The 21687-nt window shown below is 43.6% G+C and overlaps 1 protein-coding gene across 1 annotated transcript in view; it reads left to right on the top strand.

The window, feature by feature from the left end:
* Positions 1-21687, top strand: part of LOC145357733 (collagen alpha-6(VI) chain-like) — a 151727-nt gene that overhangs the window by 91962 nt on the left and 38078 nt on the right. Inside the window, exons 25-30 of the mRNA XM_080211174.1 lie at positions 924-989; positions 2552-2605; positions 4926-4961; positions 7947-8009; positions 9737-9799; positions 20594-20656. Of these exons, the coding sequence (XP_080067300.1) occupies positions 924-989; positions 2552-2605; positions 4926-4961; positions 7947-8009; positions 9737-9799; positions 20594-20656 (345 nt within the window). The remainder of the gene's footprint in view (positions 1-923; positions 990-2551; positions 2606-4925; positions 4962-7946; positions 8010-9736; positions 9800-20593; positions 20657-21687) is intronic.

Genomic DNA, 21687 nt, shown 5'->3' with positions numbered 1-21687 from the left:
CCAATGCAGAATTCATACTGCGTTACCAGTGGAAAGGTGACTGTAGATATTGACTGTAATGGTGTTACTCACAAGGAGAGAGCAAGCTAGGGTTGGGTTGGGGATTTGGGCTGGTCAGGGACAATACACACCTGGATTTTAAAATTAGGAGAGGAAATCTCAAACACTTTAGCAAAAAAACTTACGAATGCCTGAAATGCACAATGGCACAGTGATTAACACTGCTGCCTCAGAGTGCCAGGGATCCGGGTTCAATTCCTGGTTTGGGTCAATGTCTGTGCAGAGTCTGCATGTCCTCCCTGTGTCTGCATGGGTGTGCTCTGGGTGCTACGGTTTCAGACAATAAAATGTGGAGCAGCATTCTCCAGTGACGCACACCCCTAGACCAGAAATTTCCACTCAAATTCAACAGACCTCTGAGTGGTCCGTCAAATTTTCTGTCTCGCCTGCTACAATTCCTGTGACGGGCAAGTTGGGAGAATTTCAGCCAGTATTCCTATCCACACAATTAACCGGGCTCTGTTGACAGCACAATTTGCATCAAGTGACAAACATTTTCCTATTTTAAATTGGAACTTACAAATACCCAGAGTAGAGCATCTAATATGGACGGCACAGTGGTTAGCACTGCTGCCTCAGAGCTCCAGGAACCCGGTTTCGAAAGACGCCCTGCTTAGAATTTAGCATGGCACTGGCCATGCTAAATTCTCCCTCAGTGTCCCCGAACAGGCACAGGAGTGTGGCAACTCGGGGACTTTCACAGTAACTTCATTGCAGTGTTAATGTTAGCCTACCTATGCAACGAGCTTCTCACAACCTGGAAAGAAAATGGAAAATGTTAAGGTCAGAAACTGTTCTTGGAGCAGGGAGAGGAATAATTATTTTCAAAAATTGTTAACGCTTCTCTATGTTTTCCATTTAAGGGCACACATGGCATCAGTAGGCAGGTAAAAGGTGAAAAAGGCGAAACAGGAAGCCCAGGGCAACAGGTATCTTATTTTATCACCTTTCTGTTTGACTCAAAGGGCTGGATTTAATGCTGTCTGTCGCGATGGGAACTATGCTGGCTGGGTCCATTTAATCACTGCAGAGGCCGTGGGCCAAACTCCCAGTGGTAGCAAACCCTCTCCCGATTGTGTCAGAGGGCAGAAGGACTGTCATAGGATTCCTAATGCTAACAAGCAATGGATTAGTCCGTCCTGGGGACTTGGGCCACAGGGGACCTGGACTCAGAGAAGCCCGAGGGTGTCCACTTAGGTGCCTAAAGGGCATTTAATATCATAGGGCCACCCCATGAAACTGGCAGTGGTACCCTGTCTTCTTCAACTGCTGGGCAGACTGGATCCAGCCATATACCTGTCATGCCCTACATTGTCACTTGTTATCTTGATGTAGATTGGAAAAATAATGATATTATATTCCAGAGAGATAGTACAATGAAGCAAGGAAGACAGTGGATGGGGTCATGTCGCAGTTATATTACTGGGATAGTTGTTTAAAAGGTTAATCAATTCAGGAATTGTGCTCTAGATTTTTGTTGAGTCACAAAGAATACTTCGCTAAGAGTCTAGAAATCTATTACTTTGATGAAATACCTGAGCCGCAAGGAAAACATTGTTTAATTGATAGATTTAGCTCTGATCTGTGCTGTCAATTTCACAATATCTATTTACACAAGAATTTTCAAGTGCTTTCAGTTTCTGCTGTTGATTCTTTAAAGGGTCTGGATGACTGACATTTTCATTGCTTTCTATTGAGAGAATTTCTTAACGTATTGGAAAGTAATGAATGAATGACTTTTATAAAGCTTTTTTAACATGAAGGGCCCGATTTTTGCAAATTCAATATCCCAAGGCTGTTCTCCCCGCCTCCCCCCCCCCCAACCCCCATATCCCTTGATTCTTGATCCCTTTAGCCTTGAGAGCTATATTTAATTTCTTCTTGAAGTCACGCAACATTTTGGCATCAACTACTTCCTGTGGTAGTAAATTCCACAGCTTCACACCTCTCAAATTTCTTCTCACTTCAGTCCTAAAAGTTTTACCCCTTACCCTCAAACTATGACCCCTTGTTCTGACCTCTCCTGTTGAAGGTTCTAATAGGTACTAAAAATAGCTTTAACAAATGAGGAATTGTGTTTTTCTAAAGATACAGTAAGAAGTCTCGCAGCACTAGGTTAAAGTCTAACAGGTTTATTTGGAATCATGAGCTTTCAGAGTGCTGCTGAGTCACCTGATGAAGGAGCAGTGCTCCAAAGGTTTGTGATTCCAAATAAACCTTTTGGACTTTAATCTGCTGTTATAAGACTTCTTACCGTGCCCACCCCAGTCCAACCCAGGCATCTCCACATCATTTCTAAGTTTAGGAACAGCTTAAAGGAAAGTTGCAAATTCCAAGCAAAATTCTAAGCTTCTTCTGTAATTTAGAAAACAGGGAATATTTTACCTTACTGTTGCACTTCTTTGAATTACAATGCATTTGTGTATTTTTGGAAACTGACGTGGAATATTGCTTTTCGAGTGCAAATAATGTTAATAACTTTCTTTTTCAGGGTGACATGGGAATTCCTGGTGATGGAGGGACTGCTGGAGTTCCAGGCAATCTTGTAAGAAGAATTATCACTTCATTGGGAGAATATCAAATGTATTCCCGAATTAATTCATTTGTTAGGGATTGACTAGTTATCAAACGAAACAGGAACAAAAATTCCTACCTTTCCTGTAACTTTGTTGAAAATGAACACTTGCCAAAATATTGGGAGCGTTAAAGAAAGCTATGATGGATGATTGTTCTGTGTTTAGTGATTCCCAATTTTCTTCAACAATAGCTGAATGAAGAAAAGTCATAGTGCCGGGGAGAAAAAGGATTTTAGCCCTTTAGATCCAATGAACTAACACCTGTACCCTTGCAAAATAGATATTTCCATCAAGGTCATTTTGGCATCCAGAAATAAAGAACTTGCTTTTATCTATAATTGCGTTTATATCTAGTATTAATTACCTTAACAGAAACAGTATCCCCAGGCATGTGCTCCACAACATAAGTACAATGGCCATTGCCAGGTTGCTAAATGTTGGAGCAGGAGGAGGAGATAGCAGTCATAGAGTCGTAAGGTCATAGAGATATACAGCATGGAAACAGACCCCTCGGCCCAACTCATCCATGCCAACTAGGTTTCCTAAACTAAGCTAGTCCCATTTGGCCCCTATCTCTCTAAATCTTTTCCAACCATGTATCTGTCCAAATGCCTTTTAAATGTTGTAATTGTACTCTACCATTCCTGTGGCTGCTCATTCCATATATGTACCACCCTCTGTGTGAGAAAGGGTCCCTTTTAAATTTTTCCCCTCTCACCTTAAACTTGTGCCCTCTGGTATTGGACTCCCTTAACCTTGGGAAAGGATCTTGGCTATTCACCTTACTCACGATTTTATAAACCAACCAGAATTGTACACAATACTCCAAATGTGGCCTTACCGATGTCTCGTACATTTGTGACATAACGTCCCAACTCCTGTATTCAGTGCTCTGACCAATGAAGGCAAGTGTGCCAAATGCCTTCCTCACCACCCTGTCTACCTGTGACACCACTTTCAAGGAACAATGTACCTGCACCCCTAGGGAAACTAGACCATGCAATACTTTGCAGCAGATACTACTGTTGGCAGAGGTCTGCCTGAAGAGATAGTGCTATCCCATCAGAATGGAGCAGAAAGATGTTGGAGGGTATTAAATGCAGGTATTTGGAAATGTGGTGCAGAGTGGCTGTGTGGCTGGGCTAGTCAACCTGAGACCCAGGGTAATGCTCCTGGGACATGGGATCAAATAAAACTCAATAAGTAAATCTGAAATTAAAAAGACAACAAAAAGTAATTGTTGATTGTCATAAACCCATCTGGTTCACTCACTAAAGCCCTTTAGCAAAGAACATCTGCCACCCTAATCCTACACGTGACTCCAGACACACAGCAATGTGGTTGACTCTTAAATGCCTTCCGAAATTGCCTAGCAATCCACTCAGTTGTATCAAATTTCTACAGAAAAGAAAGTAAGGAATGAAACCCGATGGACTGCCCGGCATTGATCTATGCACCAGAAATGACGAGGGTAGACCCAAATAAACCTGTTGAACGTTAACCTGGTATTGTGAGTCTTCTTCCTGTGCTCAGTCCAGTCCAATACTGGCACTGGCACATCATATGTTCCAACAAACAGTTACTCAGGTCCATCTGTACAGGAAGCCTGAATTTTTTTTATTGAATATCAGTCACATTGCTGTGCTTGGGGGCAAATTGTCATCTTCAGCAGACGCCTGGTGAAGCAGATCATAGATCGATTATTTCAACGGAATGAAAGTCAGGCAGGTTTTATATTAACCAGGCAATTGCTCTGTCAAGTTATTCCCAGGCAGGGAAGACAAAGCAAATTACCCCGTTAGGTTTAACCAGTTTTCTGATTCACTTGCCCAGTGTGAGCCACTGAATTGGTGCAACCTGTTGGTTCACTCATCTACTTTCTATTTCCTCTGACTGAAGAATGAGAACAAGTCAATAGCTGCACTTTGCTTATTCGTACCATTGCTTTGCTTGAACATCCTGACTTTCGGATGTCCAAAGATGAGCAGGTTGGGTGGATTAGCCATGGGAAATGTATGGTGGGGGAGGGTGGCGGAGGGGGTGGTGTTGGAGTTGGGGGGGTGGGGGGGAGGCGCGGGTGGAGGTGGAGGTGGAGGGAGAGGGGGAAGTGGAGGCTAAGATGCTCTTTCGGAAAATTGGTGCAGACTCAATTGCTTCCTTCTGTGCCGTAGGGATTCTATGGTGCTCCTGGGGCTGGAGAGGAATCATGGAAATTATTTCTCTTCGCAAACAATTTACTATCCACGAGAAGTTTTAAATAACCTTGAAAATGTGTTTTATTTTCTTTAGGGTCCAGAAGGTTTAAGAGGAAGGCCCGGCACAAAGGTGAATTTGTCTCTGTTATTTAAAATCGTTTCAACATTGTGTCGTACAAGTTTTTGTTTGTAATTTATCGCATGATCTGTAATTAATGTCAATAGGAGTGGCTAACATTGAACACGACAGTGAATTCAACTAAGATTTTAACTCAATACTATTTTGTTGGGTCTCTTATTATGTTCTACAGCTAAGATTCTTTCAGTAGCTTCCTAAAGTGTGGTATTAGACATATTAGACTGTGTTCAAAAAATGTGATGTTGTGCTAAAAGCGTTCCAACATATCTGAATCCAAATGGAGTTCAAAATATTAAATTCAAAATATGGAGTAGGTCTGATTTGAACCAACTTCACCTTTCAAAATGAATTTGGAATTAAGAGTTTACCCATTGCAAATGCTACATCAATGATGCATAGCAATCGCTACCAGCATTGTTTATCAGTCTGTATTTTCTGAAACAGTCTTGAGTATGCCTGAGAACAGCAGCATCAGAAAGGGAGGCAGTGGCATTTTGGTGTTATCGCTATACTTATAAGCCAGAGACCTATGGTAATGCTCTGGGGATCCGGGTTCAAATCTCACCGTGGCAGATGGTGAAATTTAAGTTCAATAAAAAATCTGGAATTAAAAATCCAACGATGACCATAAAACCATTGTCAATTGTCCTAAGAATCCACCTGGTTCACTAATGGCATTTAGGGGAGGAAATCTGCTGTCCTTACCCGGATCTGGCCTACATGTAACTCCAAATCTACAGCAATGTGTTTGACTCCTGCCTTCTGAACCCTGAAATTATCTCAAGCTGCTAAGTTCAAGGGGCAGTTAGGGACGGGCATCAAATGCTGACCTAGCCATCCAATGAAAAAAATACAGAATCACGATGCAGCTGCCTTCCTGGGTAATTGTGAAAGTGCATTTTTAAAAATGCTGCTTCACACTGGATGGAGTTGCATCTCACGTGACTTGAATTGGTGTGAGAGTCCTGTGTGGTCTCACACTGCTTGACTGCGTTTAGGGCCTTCACTGTTAAATGTTTTTATTTCTGTGCATAAGTTCAGAAGAGCCCTGTATAAGTTGACAATGTGATCATGATCACAAATCATACTGGCACTTGTTGCATCAATGCGTATTTGAATTTAATATGTGTCAAGGTACATTTGGCAGAGTAACCTTTGTCCACATTCGGGGTGGTTTTAATTTTGGGTAATGATCTCAAATGAGTGTTACTGAATTAGCTGTGCATCATTTTCAATTGAAGTCTAATCAATGGGCAATCAATTTGGCATCATTCATTTCACTCTATACCTCAAAGAGACACGAGTTCAAATCTTACCTCAGCATTTGGGTAATTTACAATCAATTAATCTGAATTAAAATCTGGAATAAAATGCAAATCTCAGCAATGCTGATCATGAAACTACTGGAATTTTGGTTTTTAAAAAACCCTAGTTTTCATTGTCAGAATAGAGTATGAGCGACATCAAACAGTTGAGGCAGTTTGAGTTCAATTGTCTTGGCCACATCGACGGTGATCTGGTGAAGGGAATCAACTTCCTGTCATAGAACAAATCAGATATCTGTTCCTTTGAAATCAGTTCAATAAATGCTGGATGGTTTCTATAAGAGCAAAATACAGCAGATGCTGGAATCTGAAACAAGAACAGAAAAATGCTGGAAAATCTCAAGGCCTGACAGCATATGTGGAGAGAGAATAGAGCCAATGTTTCAAGTCGAGATGATGTTTCATCAGAGCTCAGTATGAAGCTATCTTTACTGTAAACAGCTGTGACAAAGGGTCATCTAGACTCAAAACGTTGGCTCTATTCTCTCTCCACGTATGCTGTCAGACTTGCTGAAATTCTCCAGCATTTTTCTGTTTTGGCTTCTATAAGGGATTGTGGCCCACTCCACTAGAGATCAAAACCCAGGCTTCGAAAATAAACACTTACCCCTGCAAGACAGGTAGGTTGAACAGAATTCAGAATTCATGGATTATTTTATTTTATTGGTGTCACATTAATACTGCAGTGAAGTTACTGTGAAAATTCCCTGGTCACCACATTTCAATGCCTGCTTGATACATGGAGGGAGAATTTAGCATGGCCCATGCACCTAACCTGCATATCTTTGGATTGTGGGAGGAAACCAGTGTATCCGGAGGAATCCCACACAGACATGGGGAGAATGTGCAGATTACATACAGTCATCAAAGCCGGGAATCAAACCTGCATCCTGGCACTGTGAGGTGGCAGTGGTAACCACTGGTCTGGATGAAATCATATTGTTTCTTTTTCCTTTTGCATTCTTATAATCCATGTTGGGAATAAGATAAGATAGAAAGGGACAGAAACAGTGAAACTCGCTGCAATCATTGATCATCATTGTCCGGTGTCTGAAATTAAACATTATGGGTGGGATTTTACAGCCTCACTCCTCCCAAAACTATAAACTCCTGCCTGAGATCAACAGACCTTTCCATCATCTGCCCCTAGCCCACTTCGATTCTTGTGGTGGGGACGATGGGGATAATGACTAAGATGTTGCTTTAATCCTTCGTCTCGTACCAGAATTTGCAGTTTACATGCCCTCCTGTTGTTTATTACCTCATTAATTAATATCTTTACTCTTTGCAGTTTTAATAATAATTAGATCAATTGTGTCTTATTGAATTGAAGTGTTGTAGTTTGCCACTGCCCCAACCTACAGTTCTGATTTGAACTTGAGGATATTGGGTTGGTTCCACAAAACTGGTGGGATCACAATGTGTTAAAAAAAACTGCCTTTTTAAGGACCCATGCTCTTTTAACCTCCAGATATTTATTTCTTGTCCAGCTGTTCATCTAAAGATTTTGGCTTTATCTGTATGACCACATAAGGCATGACAAAGCCTAGCTTATTACTTTGTTGCAGCATTGTGCATTTTTCCATAGAGAGGTTAACACAGTTCATCCATCAAATATCACACCATTAAAACTGGCCTGTGTTTTGCAAAGGGACAAGCTGGAAGTGATGGAAAGCCAGGACGTAAAGGAGATGCAGGACTCCGAGGACAGCAGGTAACTAACCACAAGATCAATACTTACTGACAAGATTAACGCTGTATCTGGAAATAAGAATCTACTGATGACCATGAAACCCTTATCAATTGTCAGAAAACCCCATCTGGTTCACTAATATCCTTGAAGGGAGGAAATCTACTGTCCTTACCTGGCCTGGCCTATATGTGACTCCAGAGTCACAGCAATGTTGTCGACTCTCAGCTAGACTCCAAGGGCAACTAAGGAGGGGCAATAAATGATGGCCACCCAGCAAAGCCCATGTCCCACGAATGAACAAGGAAAAAGCTTACTGATTTGACAGCACCATTCTATCAGTGAGTTGTTTTCCTGGAGACAGAATCGGAGCTGGAATGTTACCCACCGGCAAACAGCCAATTAAGGAAAGTCAGAGATCGGTTCACATTTGCCAGTTGGCCTCTACAACAGAGTGGGGTTCCAGTGCTTCAGGCATTCGGCATAACCCAGCAATCAGGCTGCATTGGCAACCACAGTCTGATTTTCTTCCCTAAAGAATGTCAGTGAATCAGATGGGTTTTCCTCACAATCAACAATGGTTTCGTGGTCATTAATGGATTTTTAATTCCATAGTTTTGTTAAAGTCAAATTCCACCATCTGCCGGATTCAAACCTGGGTCCCTAGAACATGAGTTGGGTTTCCTGGATTAATAGTCAAGTGATAATATCATTAGGCCATCGCCTCCCCTTATAAATGGATAAGTGGGTTGGGGGTAATGTGGTCGATTCAGGAGGGGTTGTCAGGTTGGGGGCCAGCCTGATTGGGTAGTCGGGAGGGAGAGTCAGTTGGGAGGGCCGGATCATAGCACTCTGATCGCGTCAGGTTGGGGTTTGTGGGGTCAGGTCGGGCACTAGTCAGTTTAGGTTATGAGGTAATTCGGTTTGGTGGCGTAGTTGGATGGTGGAGTCGGGTCAAGTCAGGTCAGGAGGGTGGAGACCTGAGAGTTGGGAGTAGGCAGGAGTGTCAGGAGACCAGTCTTGGGGTCAGGGAAGTGTCACCCAGGGTCAGGGATTAATTGGGAGTCAAGGGGAATTGCAAAGTTGTGAGTCAAGGGTGGAGACAGTTGGAGATGTCACCATGACTGATGAAGTGGGGGGGGGGGGGGTGTCGATCATATAGTCACGCAGTGGTAAGGCTAAGTTTTTTTTGTAACATTTCCTGGGTAATTATCCACTTAAGTAAATTGGGACTGTCCAAGCTCTCTGATTTTAACTCGAAGTGGGAAACTTTCTCAGAAGTTCCCAGGGAGTAAGGGAATTGCCTATCAGAAGTACAGACTTTCTGAGCAATTCCCCATTGAGTCCTCACCTTCGTACTTCTAAGGAAACCCATTATTCACCCTTCTTCAACGATTCGTAGGCCAGAAGATCTGGGCAATTAGGATCTCTTAAGTCACAAACATTAATTTACATCCTGGATTTTTGTACGTATAAGGGGAAAAAAACAGAAAAGAAGCATTAGAAAAACTCCTTCCATCCATTATTGCTTGTTTGCTATGTTTTCTGTCCGCAACTGAGATCTGGCCATTTGTGCCTGAAGAGTTTTGGAAATAAATTTTTGAATAAGTTGTTTGGTTAAGCTTCTACATATTGACATGTTTCCTTCCTGGCTCACGATTAGAGCATTTTAATTTATTATTTAAATACTTAACATCCAATAACTCAAAACGTGCAAGCAACATCTGATTTTTGTTTTTGTTTTGGCAAAGGGAAATCCTGGAAGCTCCGGATCAAAAGGTCAGAGAGGTGGGAATGGATCCCGAGGACAGCAGGTTTGCATTATATCTCAGACAGTACTGAGCCTTGTTCTGCTATTAACATTTTCTGCTAACTGGCCTTTACGCCACAGTTAACACCTGCCAAAGTCTGTAACACTATCATTACTGTACCCTTTGTCTGTGTCTGTGACATCTTTATCAAATCTGTCCTGAGCTCCTACTGATAACTGATGCTCTATTTTGCTCCATCCCTTCCCTTCACAGTATAGAACCCATCATACTTCTACCTCTCTTCAGCTCTGAACAAGAGTCACACAGACCCAAAGCACTGGGGCTGATTCTCCGACCTCGTCTCACCATTAATAGATCGCGCCGAACCTGGAGAATTGTTTGCAAGCCTAAAAAATCAGTTTCATGCTCTGGGCTTAACAGTTTGCCATTTCCCTGTTCCCTTTCCAATGGCACGAACCGCTTTATGCCCAGAAGGGATGCAAGTCCTATTAGCATGTTTAAAGTAGTGTTTAAATACACTCATCCCATTCCATTCCCAGCACACGGAATTCAACAGCCTGCAGCAAGAATCACTACTGGTCTCCAGTAGCGGAGACCTGACATAATGGCCACACTCAGTGGCCCAGAGACCACTGAAGCCCTCAGCGGTCAGGGGTATGGCCGGGCAGTGACCACTGGGCAGGGCCATCTGGCACGTTGACAGTGGCCACTGGATAACTGCATGTTGGACACCACCAGTGTGCCAGAGGTAGTGTTGAGGTGGTGAGGCCTGAGTAGGCGTGGGGCTTAGGTGGGGTTTGACTGGGGTGGATTGAGCAGGTGGTCCTGATGGTAGTCTTGTCAAGGCTCTTGTTGGGAGTGCATATTGGGATCAGACAAGGGGACCCATCGGGTGGGCTCCGATGCCCTGATGCTGACTGCCTGTGCCAGGGAGGGGGGAATATGCTGCCATTGAGTGAGTGGGGGGGGGGGGGGGGAGGGGGGGGGGGAGGGTGGGGGGGTTGCTCCTATGTCCATGGGGTAAGGGAGGGTGTTTCCCAGTGCACTATTAGATTGAGGTGCCTTTGCAAAATGGCGCCCAAGCACTCTGAAGCTGGACTCAGCAGCATATTTAACCCCAGATCCACCACCCCCCCCCCCCCCACCTCCCCCCCTCAGTACTGGTGCAAAACTCCCAACTCTCCAAAAAAGTGACTGGGTGAGGGTTGCAATGCAGAACGCGCCTGAGAGACTGATGTGGATCACTCCATTATTGTCACCATTATGACACTTAGAAATATTTTGAGAGAATTCCGTCCATTGTCTCTGTCTCGCCCCAAATACCGCCAGACCTGCTGAGTTGTTCATCCGTGTTCTGTTTCTATTTGAACTTGCCCATTCCCGTGCTGTGTTGATATGGCTGGACTCCAATGACCTTACTTCCACCTTCAGTAATTCCCGTTCTGTTTTGAACAATGCTGTGCACAGCAACAATCATCTCCTTGACTCAAATTCATGGGAAGTAAGAAAGATCAAATTGTGTGTGATTATCCTTGGCAACTTATTGCTAGAACTGGCACCAACAACTAAAGACTCTCATCACTCACTCCCCCAAGCAATTTACTCCTAGCATTTCAAAGTGATATTTGTAGAGCAGAGAACAATTCCAAATCACTGATTTCCAGGAGATTGTTCAGTTGATAACTCCCCCGCATGTTGACCATTGGATAAATTGCTCCTCATCACAGTTCATTGTCTCAGTTACTGATCTATCTGCTTCAGATGACTTGTTGTAAACATCTGGTTTGTAACTCAAAAAAAATCCCATTACATCACAAAGTTAATCCTTTAAGTAACATGTTGGGCCAGTGATTACCTTGCAGTTACCCAGGCAGTTTTGGTTTGTGAGCCCTAAATTTCAGTGGTTGGACGTGTCAATGAAATTCTCACGGCTGGGGGAATTTGAGGCGGTGGGGGTGGGGTGAGGGGAGGCATTGTGGGGTAGAGGTGGGGGATCTTGGGGGGGTGGCAGGTGCGGGGCAGGAAGGTTACATGACTAGCTCAGGGCCCTGTGCAGTTGCATGGTGGTGCACAGTTTTCATCCTGCCTGGGGTTTCACCTATATTGCAACGAACATCTATCTTGAGGCTTGTACTTTTAGTCCTTTCAGCGTTACCAGCATGGTGGCAAAGCTAACTTCATTTCTTTTCTATTTGTGGAAGATTGGGTAAGACTGTAATATCATCAATGGCCTGATAGAAAGTGGTGTCAACTTATTTTAAGAGTGACATCCTTTAAGAAGGTAATTATACAGATGAGCCAGGTACTTGGATGTCATCCTATTAGTAGGAGCCTCAAACTATCTCTGCACTGTAGTACCCAGGACAACAAGATGTATCTAGAGATTGTTCTACTGTGGGAACAATGCTGCGTCTACATTGCAGATCAGAACCTGGTTATCAGGTGTGAGGCACTCTTGGTGTTGCTGTACGTGACACAGGTCTGACCCATTCTTCACTCCTGCACTGTGGAAATCACCTGAGCCATTTTCCATTTCCACAAGGCTCAGGTGCAAAAATTGGGACCACATTCGTAGGAACATGATGTACAAACCTCTAGATAAAGGGGGAAAAATATGTCCAACATCACCCTACTCCTGATGGCCACCTTTTTGTGCAGCTGCATCAAGTTGTGCGTAGGTTCACGGTACGCAAATACCAAGTGTCACTACGTACTAAGTTCTACCTGTGCCCAATATTGCAGCCGCAGAACACTCCAAGTCGTTGGACCTTGCCATATCATCTGTCCCTTGTGGAAAAACAGCATTGATCACAAGTCCATCAGGCAGTGTCTGCTCATAGTGTTCCAGAGGCCCCTTGGGAAAAGGAGGTGGTGGATCTTGTTGGATGGTTCCTTGAGCAAACTGTCAGGGTCACCATGCCCCATCACCAGAACTTTCAAATAAGCACCTAGGCCTAACTTGGCTGGTGGTGAGGAAGGCCCTCGCCTTCAGATTCTCTCTACATACCAAGAGTCTCACCCCATCTGCACATTGCCCTGAAGGTGACTGTGGTGGGGAAGAGACTGTTCTCCCCCTGCATGTGGAATGTGCCTTTGCAAAGAAGCTCTGGAGAGAGAGGGGGTGGTTTTTGTTTGCGTTCATCCCGAACAGTTCTGTGACACAGGACTCTATGCTCTACGGGCTGTTCCCAGGGATGCACACCAAGACAGACATCAGCTGCTGCTGGAGGCTCAATGGTGAAAGACGCTCTTTGGTCTGCCCGAAACTTGTTGGTCTTCCAGTTCAAGGAGTTGTCCCTGACCAAGTGTTGCAGACTGGCACATTTCAAAGCCCAGGACAACGTGCTAAGGGGTGCATTTAAGCTTGGGGCAGCTGCCTTAGAGGCGCAGTAGGGAAGGTTACTGTCTAAGATCCCTCACTGAACTGAGAGAAACAGAATCTTTTCGTGCCAAATGACTCATTGGATGCATACAGTGAATGTTACATGTATCTCAGTTGTACTGAGGCACTTTGGAATGCGACTTATTCTACGTAGGCAACCTCTAAAATAACTTTGCAACATTTGTAAGGCCCATTGTAAAATGTCTGGAAAGTTTACTTTACTGAAGCATCGTAGAGTGTTACTTGATGTATGTAAAGAACCTGAGAATTATTGCTTTTTGTGATGGTCATTTCAGAATATTTGTAACATTATTGAAGATTTCTTATGAATAAAGCATATTTTTGGGGAAGAAAAAGATTGCTCCACCAGTTGTGTTGACTTAGCTGTGAATGAACCCAACCAGAGATCCTCAAGCAAGCAGAATCATTTGTGTTGCAAAACAAAGTATACAAGCTTGAAGACCAAGGGGAGAGCACAGAGGACAGGTCATAAAACATTCTGGAAGTTTCCATGGTCGGAAATAGTAAACAGAAGAAACAAGGCTCATTTACTTTCCAAACTGTGAGTACTTTTGGGTTGAGAAAGTCCAGGCAAGCTACCTCCTGCCTCAGGACCACACTGTTTAATGGAACAAACAGATTTGAACAGTGTTAAATACAATGTGGAAAAACAGAAAAGGCACACACACCAAAGACAGTGCTGGGGGTGTGCAAGGAGTGCACAAAGTAACTTGTAAAGGAAGAGGGAAAGCTAAAGGCAAAGACCACAGCAGAAACACCAGTCCTATCAGAACAGGAACAAGCAACAGCAGACAGATGGATAGCTACCTCTCGCCCCACAAACCCCCAGCATGAACTGGAAGACCGCCAACATCCTAAACAAATTCAAATTTTTTAAACAAAAAATCCTGCTGGGCTTTACAGACCAAGAAGCTGCGGACTGGATAAACAGATAGCTAAGTTTTTAAGTTTATTTATTAGTGTCACAAGTAGGCTGACATTAACACCGCAACAAAAACCCCCTAGTTGCCACACTCGACCGCCTGTTCGGCAACACTGAGGGAGAATTTACCGTGGCCAATGCACCTAACCAGCGTGACTTTAATACTGTGGGAGGAAATTGGAGCACCCTGAGGAAACCCACGCTGACACAGGGAGAACGTGCAGACTTCGCACAGACAGTGACCCAAGCCAGGGATCAAACCCAGGTCCCTGGCCCTGTGAGGCTGCAGTACTAACCATTGTGCCACCGCGATCATTGGTAGTGAGAAATGATGCAGAGTTGCTGCATCTAGTTTGCCCGAAGGGAACCAGAGAGACCCCACAAGGATAAGGAAAGCACTCGAGGATCAGCTTCAGCTGGTACGACTCAGATTGAATTTTAGAACACATAGTCTAGAATTGATGTCCACAGGCATGGGGAATCAATGGATCAATTCATCAGCAGAAGCCATGACAAAATTCAACACCAGTTGTGAATTTTCAGAGACCAAATCACCAGAATGAATACTGAAGATGGCGGTTGCCTTAATACTCAGCAAAGTGTTCCAAAAATACCCTCTAGGAAAGACAAGAAAAATCATAGCATTAATGCTAAAAGATGATGGGGCTATATCTGCTAAATTGCCCTTTAGTGTCCAAAGATGTGTAGTTCAGAGGGTTTAGTGGGATAAGTATGTGGAATTACAGAGATAGGGCCTGGGTAAGATGTTCTGTTGGAGTGTCAGTGCAGACTCGATGGGCCGAATGCCCTTCTCCTGCACTGTAGGGATGCTATGATTGTAAGGCATTGCAGCTGGTCAGCAGCGTCTATGAGCACCAGCTGCACCTAACCAGATTGGCACTGTCATTTTCTGTGGTTTGCTGAATCCCTACTGAAACAAGGACTGAGCTAACAGTAAACATATTTAACTGACTCTCCAGTTGTATGAAATATGTGCTCTGCCAGATGTGCTGAGAATGGATCTACTGCATTTTAGTCAGCACACGTCTGATTAACTTCAATCAGGAACAGCCAATAATCTGCTCCTGAAGACAACACTGTGGGACTTATCACAAAAGGATGGCTCAACACAATAAAACAGGTACAAAGCAAACCTCAGCTGTCCCTGAGTGTACAGGGATGAACTCGGTATCTCATTTTCAAAGACAAGTACTTATGCCTAATCAAAACAGAAAATGCTGGAAGACCTCAGCAGGCCTGGCAGCGTCTGTGGAGAGAAATAGAGTTAAAGGGCAGGATATTCAGCAATCCTTCCCCCTCCCCCCAATATATTTCATTTTTTATTTATTCATTCGTAGGACATGGGTGTCGCTGGCTGGCCAGCATTTATTGCCCATCCCTAGTTGCCCTTGAGAAAGTGGTGCCTTCTTGAATCGTGCAGTCCATGTTCTGTGGGTTGACCCACAATGTCATTAGGGAGGAAATTCCAGGATTTTGACCCAGCGACGGTGAAGGAATGGTGATATATTTTCAAGTCAGGATGGTGAGTGGCTTGGAGAGGAACTTGCAGGTGGTGGTGCCCCCATGTATCTGCTGCCCTTGTCTTTCTAGATGCAACTGGTCATGGAATTAGAAGATGCTGGCTAGAGGTTTTTGGTGAATTTCTGCAGTGCATCTTGTTGATAGTGCACACTGCTGCTATTGAGCATTGGTGGTGAGGGAGTGGATGTTTGTAGATATGGTGTCAATGAAGCAGTCTGCTTTGTCCTGGATTGTATCAAGATTCTTGAGCGTTGTTGGAGCTGCACCCATCCAGACAAGTGGGGACTTGTGCCTTGTAGAGAGTAGATAGGCTTTGAGGCGTCAGGAGGTCAGTTACTTGCTGCAGTATTTCTAATCTCTGACCTGTTCTTGTAGCCACTGTGTTAATGTGGTGAGTCCAGTTGAGTTTCTGGTCAATGGTAGTGGAAGAACTCACCATTGACCAATGGTGGAATTGTCTAGTCCCACCATTCTCAACGGGGTTTCCCATTGTGTGCATCCCCTGCTGACTGGGGAGCCTGCAACAGGGGTCTGCTGTCAGTGGGACCAGAAGATCTTACTGGCAGAATGGCTAAAAAATTCCAGTCAGTGTTTCAAGTCCATAGAAGAGTCAAACAGACTCAATGTTAACTCTGGTTCTCTCTCCACATATTTGCTGAGATTTTCCTCTACACATTTCAGGGTTCCAGCATTGGCAGGATTTTGCTTCCATATAAGTACTTATGCCTGAAGCTCTCCAACAGGACATATTGGCATAATTACACCAAGGTGATATGGTTGTAGGACAGACAAGATGATATGAGACAGTCTATTGACCAAGGAATAAGAGTGACATTGAGAAGTAAGTGAGGATACATGAGACATACCAGAGCCATCAGTTACAACAATGTAAAGAACCTTCAATCCCTCATGAGGTTCTGTCAGTTCTATGATCCAAACTTACTTATTGGCCGTGAATGGAGTTGACTTTACCTTGGTCACTGATGATTTTTCCAAATTTCCAAATGTCAGGCAGGCAAGAGACACGTCAAGTGCACCCATGGAAGATATGCTGGATGCAATATTCAGGCAATGGACTACAGTATATTGGCAAATCTTTCAGGGACATGTATGCCAAATGGGGCATAAACCATTTAATGTTTTCACCACACTATCCCTAGTGTAATGGCCTCACCGAGTGGACGGTCTACCTCATCAACCCACTTATCCTGAAATGTAGGACAATGAAATAAGATTTTGGTGTCACGATGTTACAATTCCAAGCTATACCCCTGGATGTGGGTCTATCATTGTTGTGGCATGGTGGCACTGCTGCCTCACTGCGCCAGGGACCCAGGTTTGTTTTCGCCCTTGTGTGAACATGTGGAGTTTGCACGTTCTCCTCGTATCTACGTGGGTTTCCTCCGGGTGTTCCAGTTTCCTCCCACAGACTAAAAGATATGCAGGTTAGGTTGATTGGCCATGCTAAATTACCCCTTAGTGTCCAGTAGGGGATAAGGCAGGGAGTGTAAGCTGGCCTGAGTAAGATGCTTTGCCAGAGAGTTAATGCAGACTAGATGAGCTGAACAGCCTCCTTCTCCACAAAAGGATTCTATGATAGTCAGGAAGCAGAGGTAGTTTTAAGTGATTTATGGTTGTATTGTTGGATATTGGAATTATGCTGTAGATTTAAGTGGGTTTAATTTATTATTTCTGTGTAAGAAGGGTAAAGCTCTAGTTAGATTCAGGCTAAACAAAGGTACTGCATGCATGGCTATTTTTGGTTCTAGTTCAAACTGCGTCTACACTGTGCTTAGGGATTTTTCGACGTGAAAGTTAAACAATTACATTGGAGAAAGAATGAGTTGTTGCTGGGGCACCTTTAGAATAAGAAGGCTTTTTGTATGAATTTTAGCTGAATTCTTAGCAGTTGGATCTTGGCAATGAGAGAGAAGGTAGCTCTCATGGTTTTGCTAGAAACAGGAAAGACATACAATGGAGTAATGAGCAAGAAAGCAAGTGCTAGAAACTAAATAGCTCTAGTAACTAGGTAATAGAAAGAGAGGTTTCCATGAAGATTAACATCAAAAGGAAAACAGCAACTGGAATTTGAACAGGTTACTGTTCATTGAAATTGCAGACAGAACAGAGAAGTGCAGACCTGGGTGAAATTGCTTAGGGAAAACAGATATATATCAGAAGGTTGGTACCCTTATTCCAGGCTTTGGAGCCACAGTAGTCGATTGGTGACTGGATCTGCGAGTCTGCATTAAAGTTTGAAAACATGTAGCTATTCAAGACAAAGGAATATTGAAAGGAGAATTGTAAAACCTGGGAGCGGATCTTTGTTGGGAGCAACTGAGAGAAAGCATTGTTTGAAAGAAGATTCTAAGGTCTGTCTTTTTGAGAATGGAGTTGGGAAACGCTGATGTGAAAGTCCAGTGAGATCAGTCCTTTCATGATGTAATAGTCATCTGGGGACGATTTGAAGAGAAATCTACAGTAGATTGATTGGGCAGCAATTGCTATTTGGTTTCAGAGTGGGGTGTAGTCTCAACACAGTTGGCTTGTGGGGTTACAGGAGTTGACTGAGGACATGAGAGCATAAGATATATTGTGTAACCAGTGTTAGCCTTAAAATCTGTGAAGATAAGTGGAAATGAAAGAGTATTGTATTACAATCAAACATTCATATTTCAAAAATGTTTTTGTTGTTAAAAGCTAATTGACCATCCTGCGACTCTGTTTTTCCATGTTTTCTAAATAATAAGTATAAGTTACAGTCTTTAGAGCCAGGGTTCCATTCTGGGACCACCCATCCAGCAGTAATGTCAGCTGGGAATCAAAGTATCAAAAATAGAGTTCGTGTTTGGAAGACAAATGGAATACTTTTGCCAAGTCACCAGTTGTCCAAATTCTTCCAAGATGTGGGACACACTTCTCAGAAAACAAGAGAGGGTGGCAGAAGACCACACACAAGTGAGGAGCTATCTCAGCAACACTTGGACAAAAGATCAGGATTGCAAACCACACAATGGGAACACAGTTACCTGCAGAGATATCCAAAGTGTGCAATGAGCCCAAATATTACGAAGTCACAACATCCAATGGAGCAACATTGAGGAGAAACAGAAGCCTAAAAGGAATGCACAATATGCCAGTTGATCACGACCAACATACAGGAATACACCCAGACAACACCAATGGGATTGAACACCATAGCCACAATTTTACCACCACGTCTACACTGGAATCAGGGTGGGCGCAGCTCACAGAACAGAATTGTCCATTGGCCTCAGGTGGGATTGTATGAGCCTTGCTCAGGCGAGGTTGTAAAATACTGGCACGTGTCAACCATCAATACACTGACCGCACATCTGCGAATCAAGAACAGCCAAAGGCGAAACCTACAGAAGGTCACATCATAACAAGATCTGGAAGAGTTATCAAAGCACCAAAAGGATGTGTGGATTCTTGGATTTCCAAATTCGGAAATTACGCAATCATTATTTCTGTATTTGTAAAGCTTCTTCCCTGCTGCCGTCAAATGTTTGAATGGACCTACTTTACATTAAGCTGATCTTTCTCTACATCCTAGCTATGACTGCAACACTACATCTGCACCCTCTTCTTCCTTCTCTATGCACTCTGAACAGTATGCTTTATCTGTATAGTGCGAAAGAAACAATACTTTTCAAAGTATACCAATATATGTGACAATAAATCAAATTCAAATGCAATCCCTCTATTGGTATAGCTAAATTTTCTGTTACTCAGCTTCTATTTGGCTCACTTTTAACATGAAAGATTTATCTTTGCATTAAGAGTTCCTTTATGAAGATTAACATGCAGGTGAACCAGGCACCTGGAAGGCATCGTGACCCTTCATCAGAGCTGACAAAGGGTCATCCTGACTTGAAATGTTGGCTCTATTCTCTCTCCACAGATGCTGTCAGGCCTGCTGTGATTTTCCAGCATTTTCTGAGGATGTATTGAGAGACTGCTCTCTTGCTTGTACAGATCTAGCTGAAAATAAACCCCAGCAGAAATCCTAAAGCAAATGGAATCCACATACTGATTTGGGTGACCTGTAGAAAGCACAAGAATATCACTGCAGGAAGTGAATGGATCAATAGACAAATTGGGACGGACAGATAATGAACATTTTATTTTCTGGGTTTCATTTCACCCTAAGATTGTGCACAAACAAATTTTGAAACCGGGGGAATATTTATAATAAGTAGAGTAAAAAGAGTTATTACAAAAAATAGCTAATATATTTTCAGATTATAGTTTCACACCATTTTGAAATTTTTGTGAAGTACCTCATGACAGTTCAGTCTATACTATGAATTACAATTTACAATAAGATTGAGGATGATGAGTAATAATTCTGGAAATCAGTAGGAAAATCGTTGTGGCCTGTAGAGATGTCAGGATTATACATGAATGGAAATCCCAGTTTTATCTAACTTGGTCTTTCTCAGGCTCAGTCAAGAACAATTGGGAAAACAGTACAATATGTGTCTTTATGGGCAGGATTTATGGCCTCATAAAATCCCTATAGTGCAGAAAGAGACCATTGGCCCATCGAGCCTGCACCGACAACAGTCCCACACAAGCCCTATCCCCATAGCCCCACATATATACCCTAGTTCCCCTTGACACTAAGGAGCAATTTAACATGGTCAATCAACCCAACCCAGACATCCTTGGAGTGTGGGAGGAACTCGGAGAAAACTCACTCGCCACCAGGTCTCACTCATCCCAAAACTGTAAAATTCCACCTGAGATCAATGAATTTCCATTGTCTGCCCCTCATCGGCTCCAATTCCCATGGTGGGTGGGGTGGTAAAGTTTCACCTTATGTCTTCTCTCACTGCTCACTACCAAGCAGATTTAGCAGCAATTGTGTGTTTTGAGATGAAATGAAGTGACTTTGTAATGTCCTGTAGCCGTGACCAATGTTTTTGTGTTAATGAAATGACAGGGTCCAAATGGAGTTCTTGGTGAAAACGGAATAGATGGTGAACCTGGAGCAAAAGGACGTCCTGTAAGTGTGCCTTTTATATTTAGTATCACCCATGTTTCAGAAAAATAGGTTTCCTGATTCTATAATCCTGTGGCAGAGTATTATCTACCAAGAGTGAATCTAGGAAATTTAGCCATAAAGACCAGTGTGCTGTCCATCAAAAGTGCAATTGGGTGAATTCTCGATATGTAATGCTGCAGGTTGGGAATCCTAGGGCAGTGTTTTCTGGCTGCACTCGTCCCAGAAAAATCCTGGACTTTTGCATGGTCTGTCCACCTGCCCACTACGATTCCTGTGGTGGACGGGACAGGAAAATGCTCCCCCCCCACCCCCCAATTCTACAGTAACATTTACCTCAATGTCCATGGTGCATCAGCACACATGTGCACTGGGAGGTAAAGCTTTCCGATACACAAAATAGACTCTAAACTCACACAGGGCGGAATTCTCCCATGGCCCCATCGGTGGGTTAAATGGTGGGTCAGTGGGAGGGGGAATTTCATCAGGAGTGCAAAAATCCGTTTCATGCCAGCTTGATTTTCCCACAGATCTGCTGGTGCCTGCCATGCCAGATGGGGAAACTCATCGGTGTGAGGCTGCTTTGCATCCTACTCATGGGATGCAGATGAAAGCATGACTGAAATTGTCTACCAGCACCTAATCAGTTTATTTATTCGTGTTACAAGTTGGCGTACCTTAACACTGCAATGAAGTTACTGTGAAATCCCCAAGTCATCAGACTCTGGCGCCTGTTTGGGTACACTGAGGGAGAATTTAGCATGGCTGATGCACCCCTAATCAGCACGTCTTTTGGATTGTGGGAGGAAACTAAGGCAGCCGGAGGAAATCCACGCAGACACGGGGAGAAGGTGCAGACTCCGCACAGACAGTGACCCAAGTCAGGAATTGAACCCAGATCCCTGGCGCTGTGAGGCAGCAATGCTAACCACTGTGCCACCGTGCGAAGCCAGCAGGTAAACACGTCAGCCCAATACATGTCCTCACCTGTACAATGTCTGGCTACCTCCAGAGTTTAGGACAAAGCCTCCAGC

This window comes from Carcharhinus amblyrhynchos, chromosome 2, assembly GCF_965287045.1.
Source record: "Carcharhinus amblyrhynchos chromosome 2, sCarAmb.v2.hapA, whole genome shotgun sequence".
Taxonomy (NCBI): Eukaryota; Metazoa; Chordata; class Chondrichthyes; order Carcharhiniformes; family Carcharhinidae; genus Carcharhinus; species Carcharhinus amblyrhynchos.
Note: the sequence above shows the minus strand (reverse complement) of the source record. Positions and strands in the feature narration are given on the sequence as shown.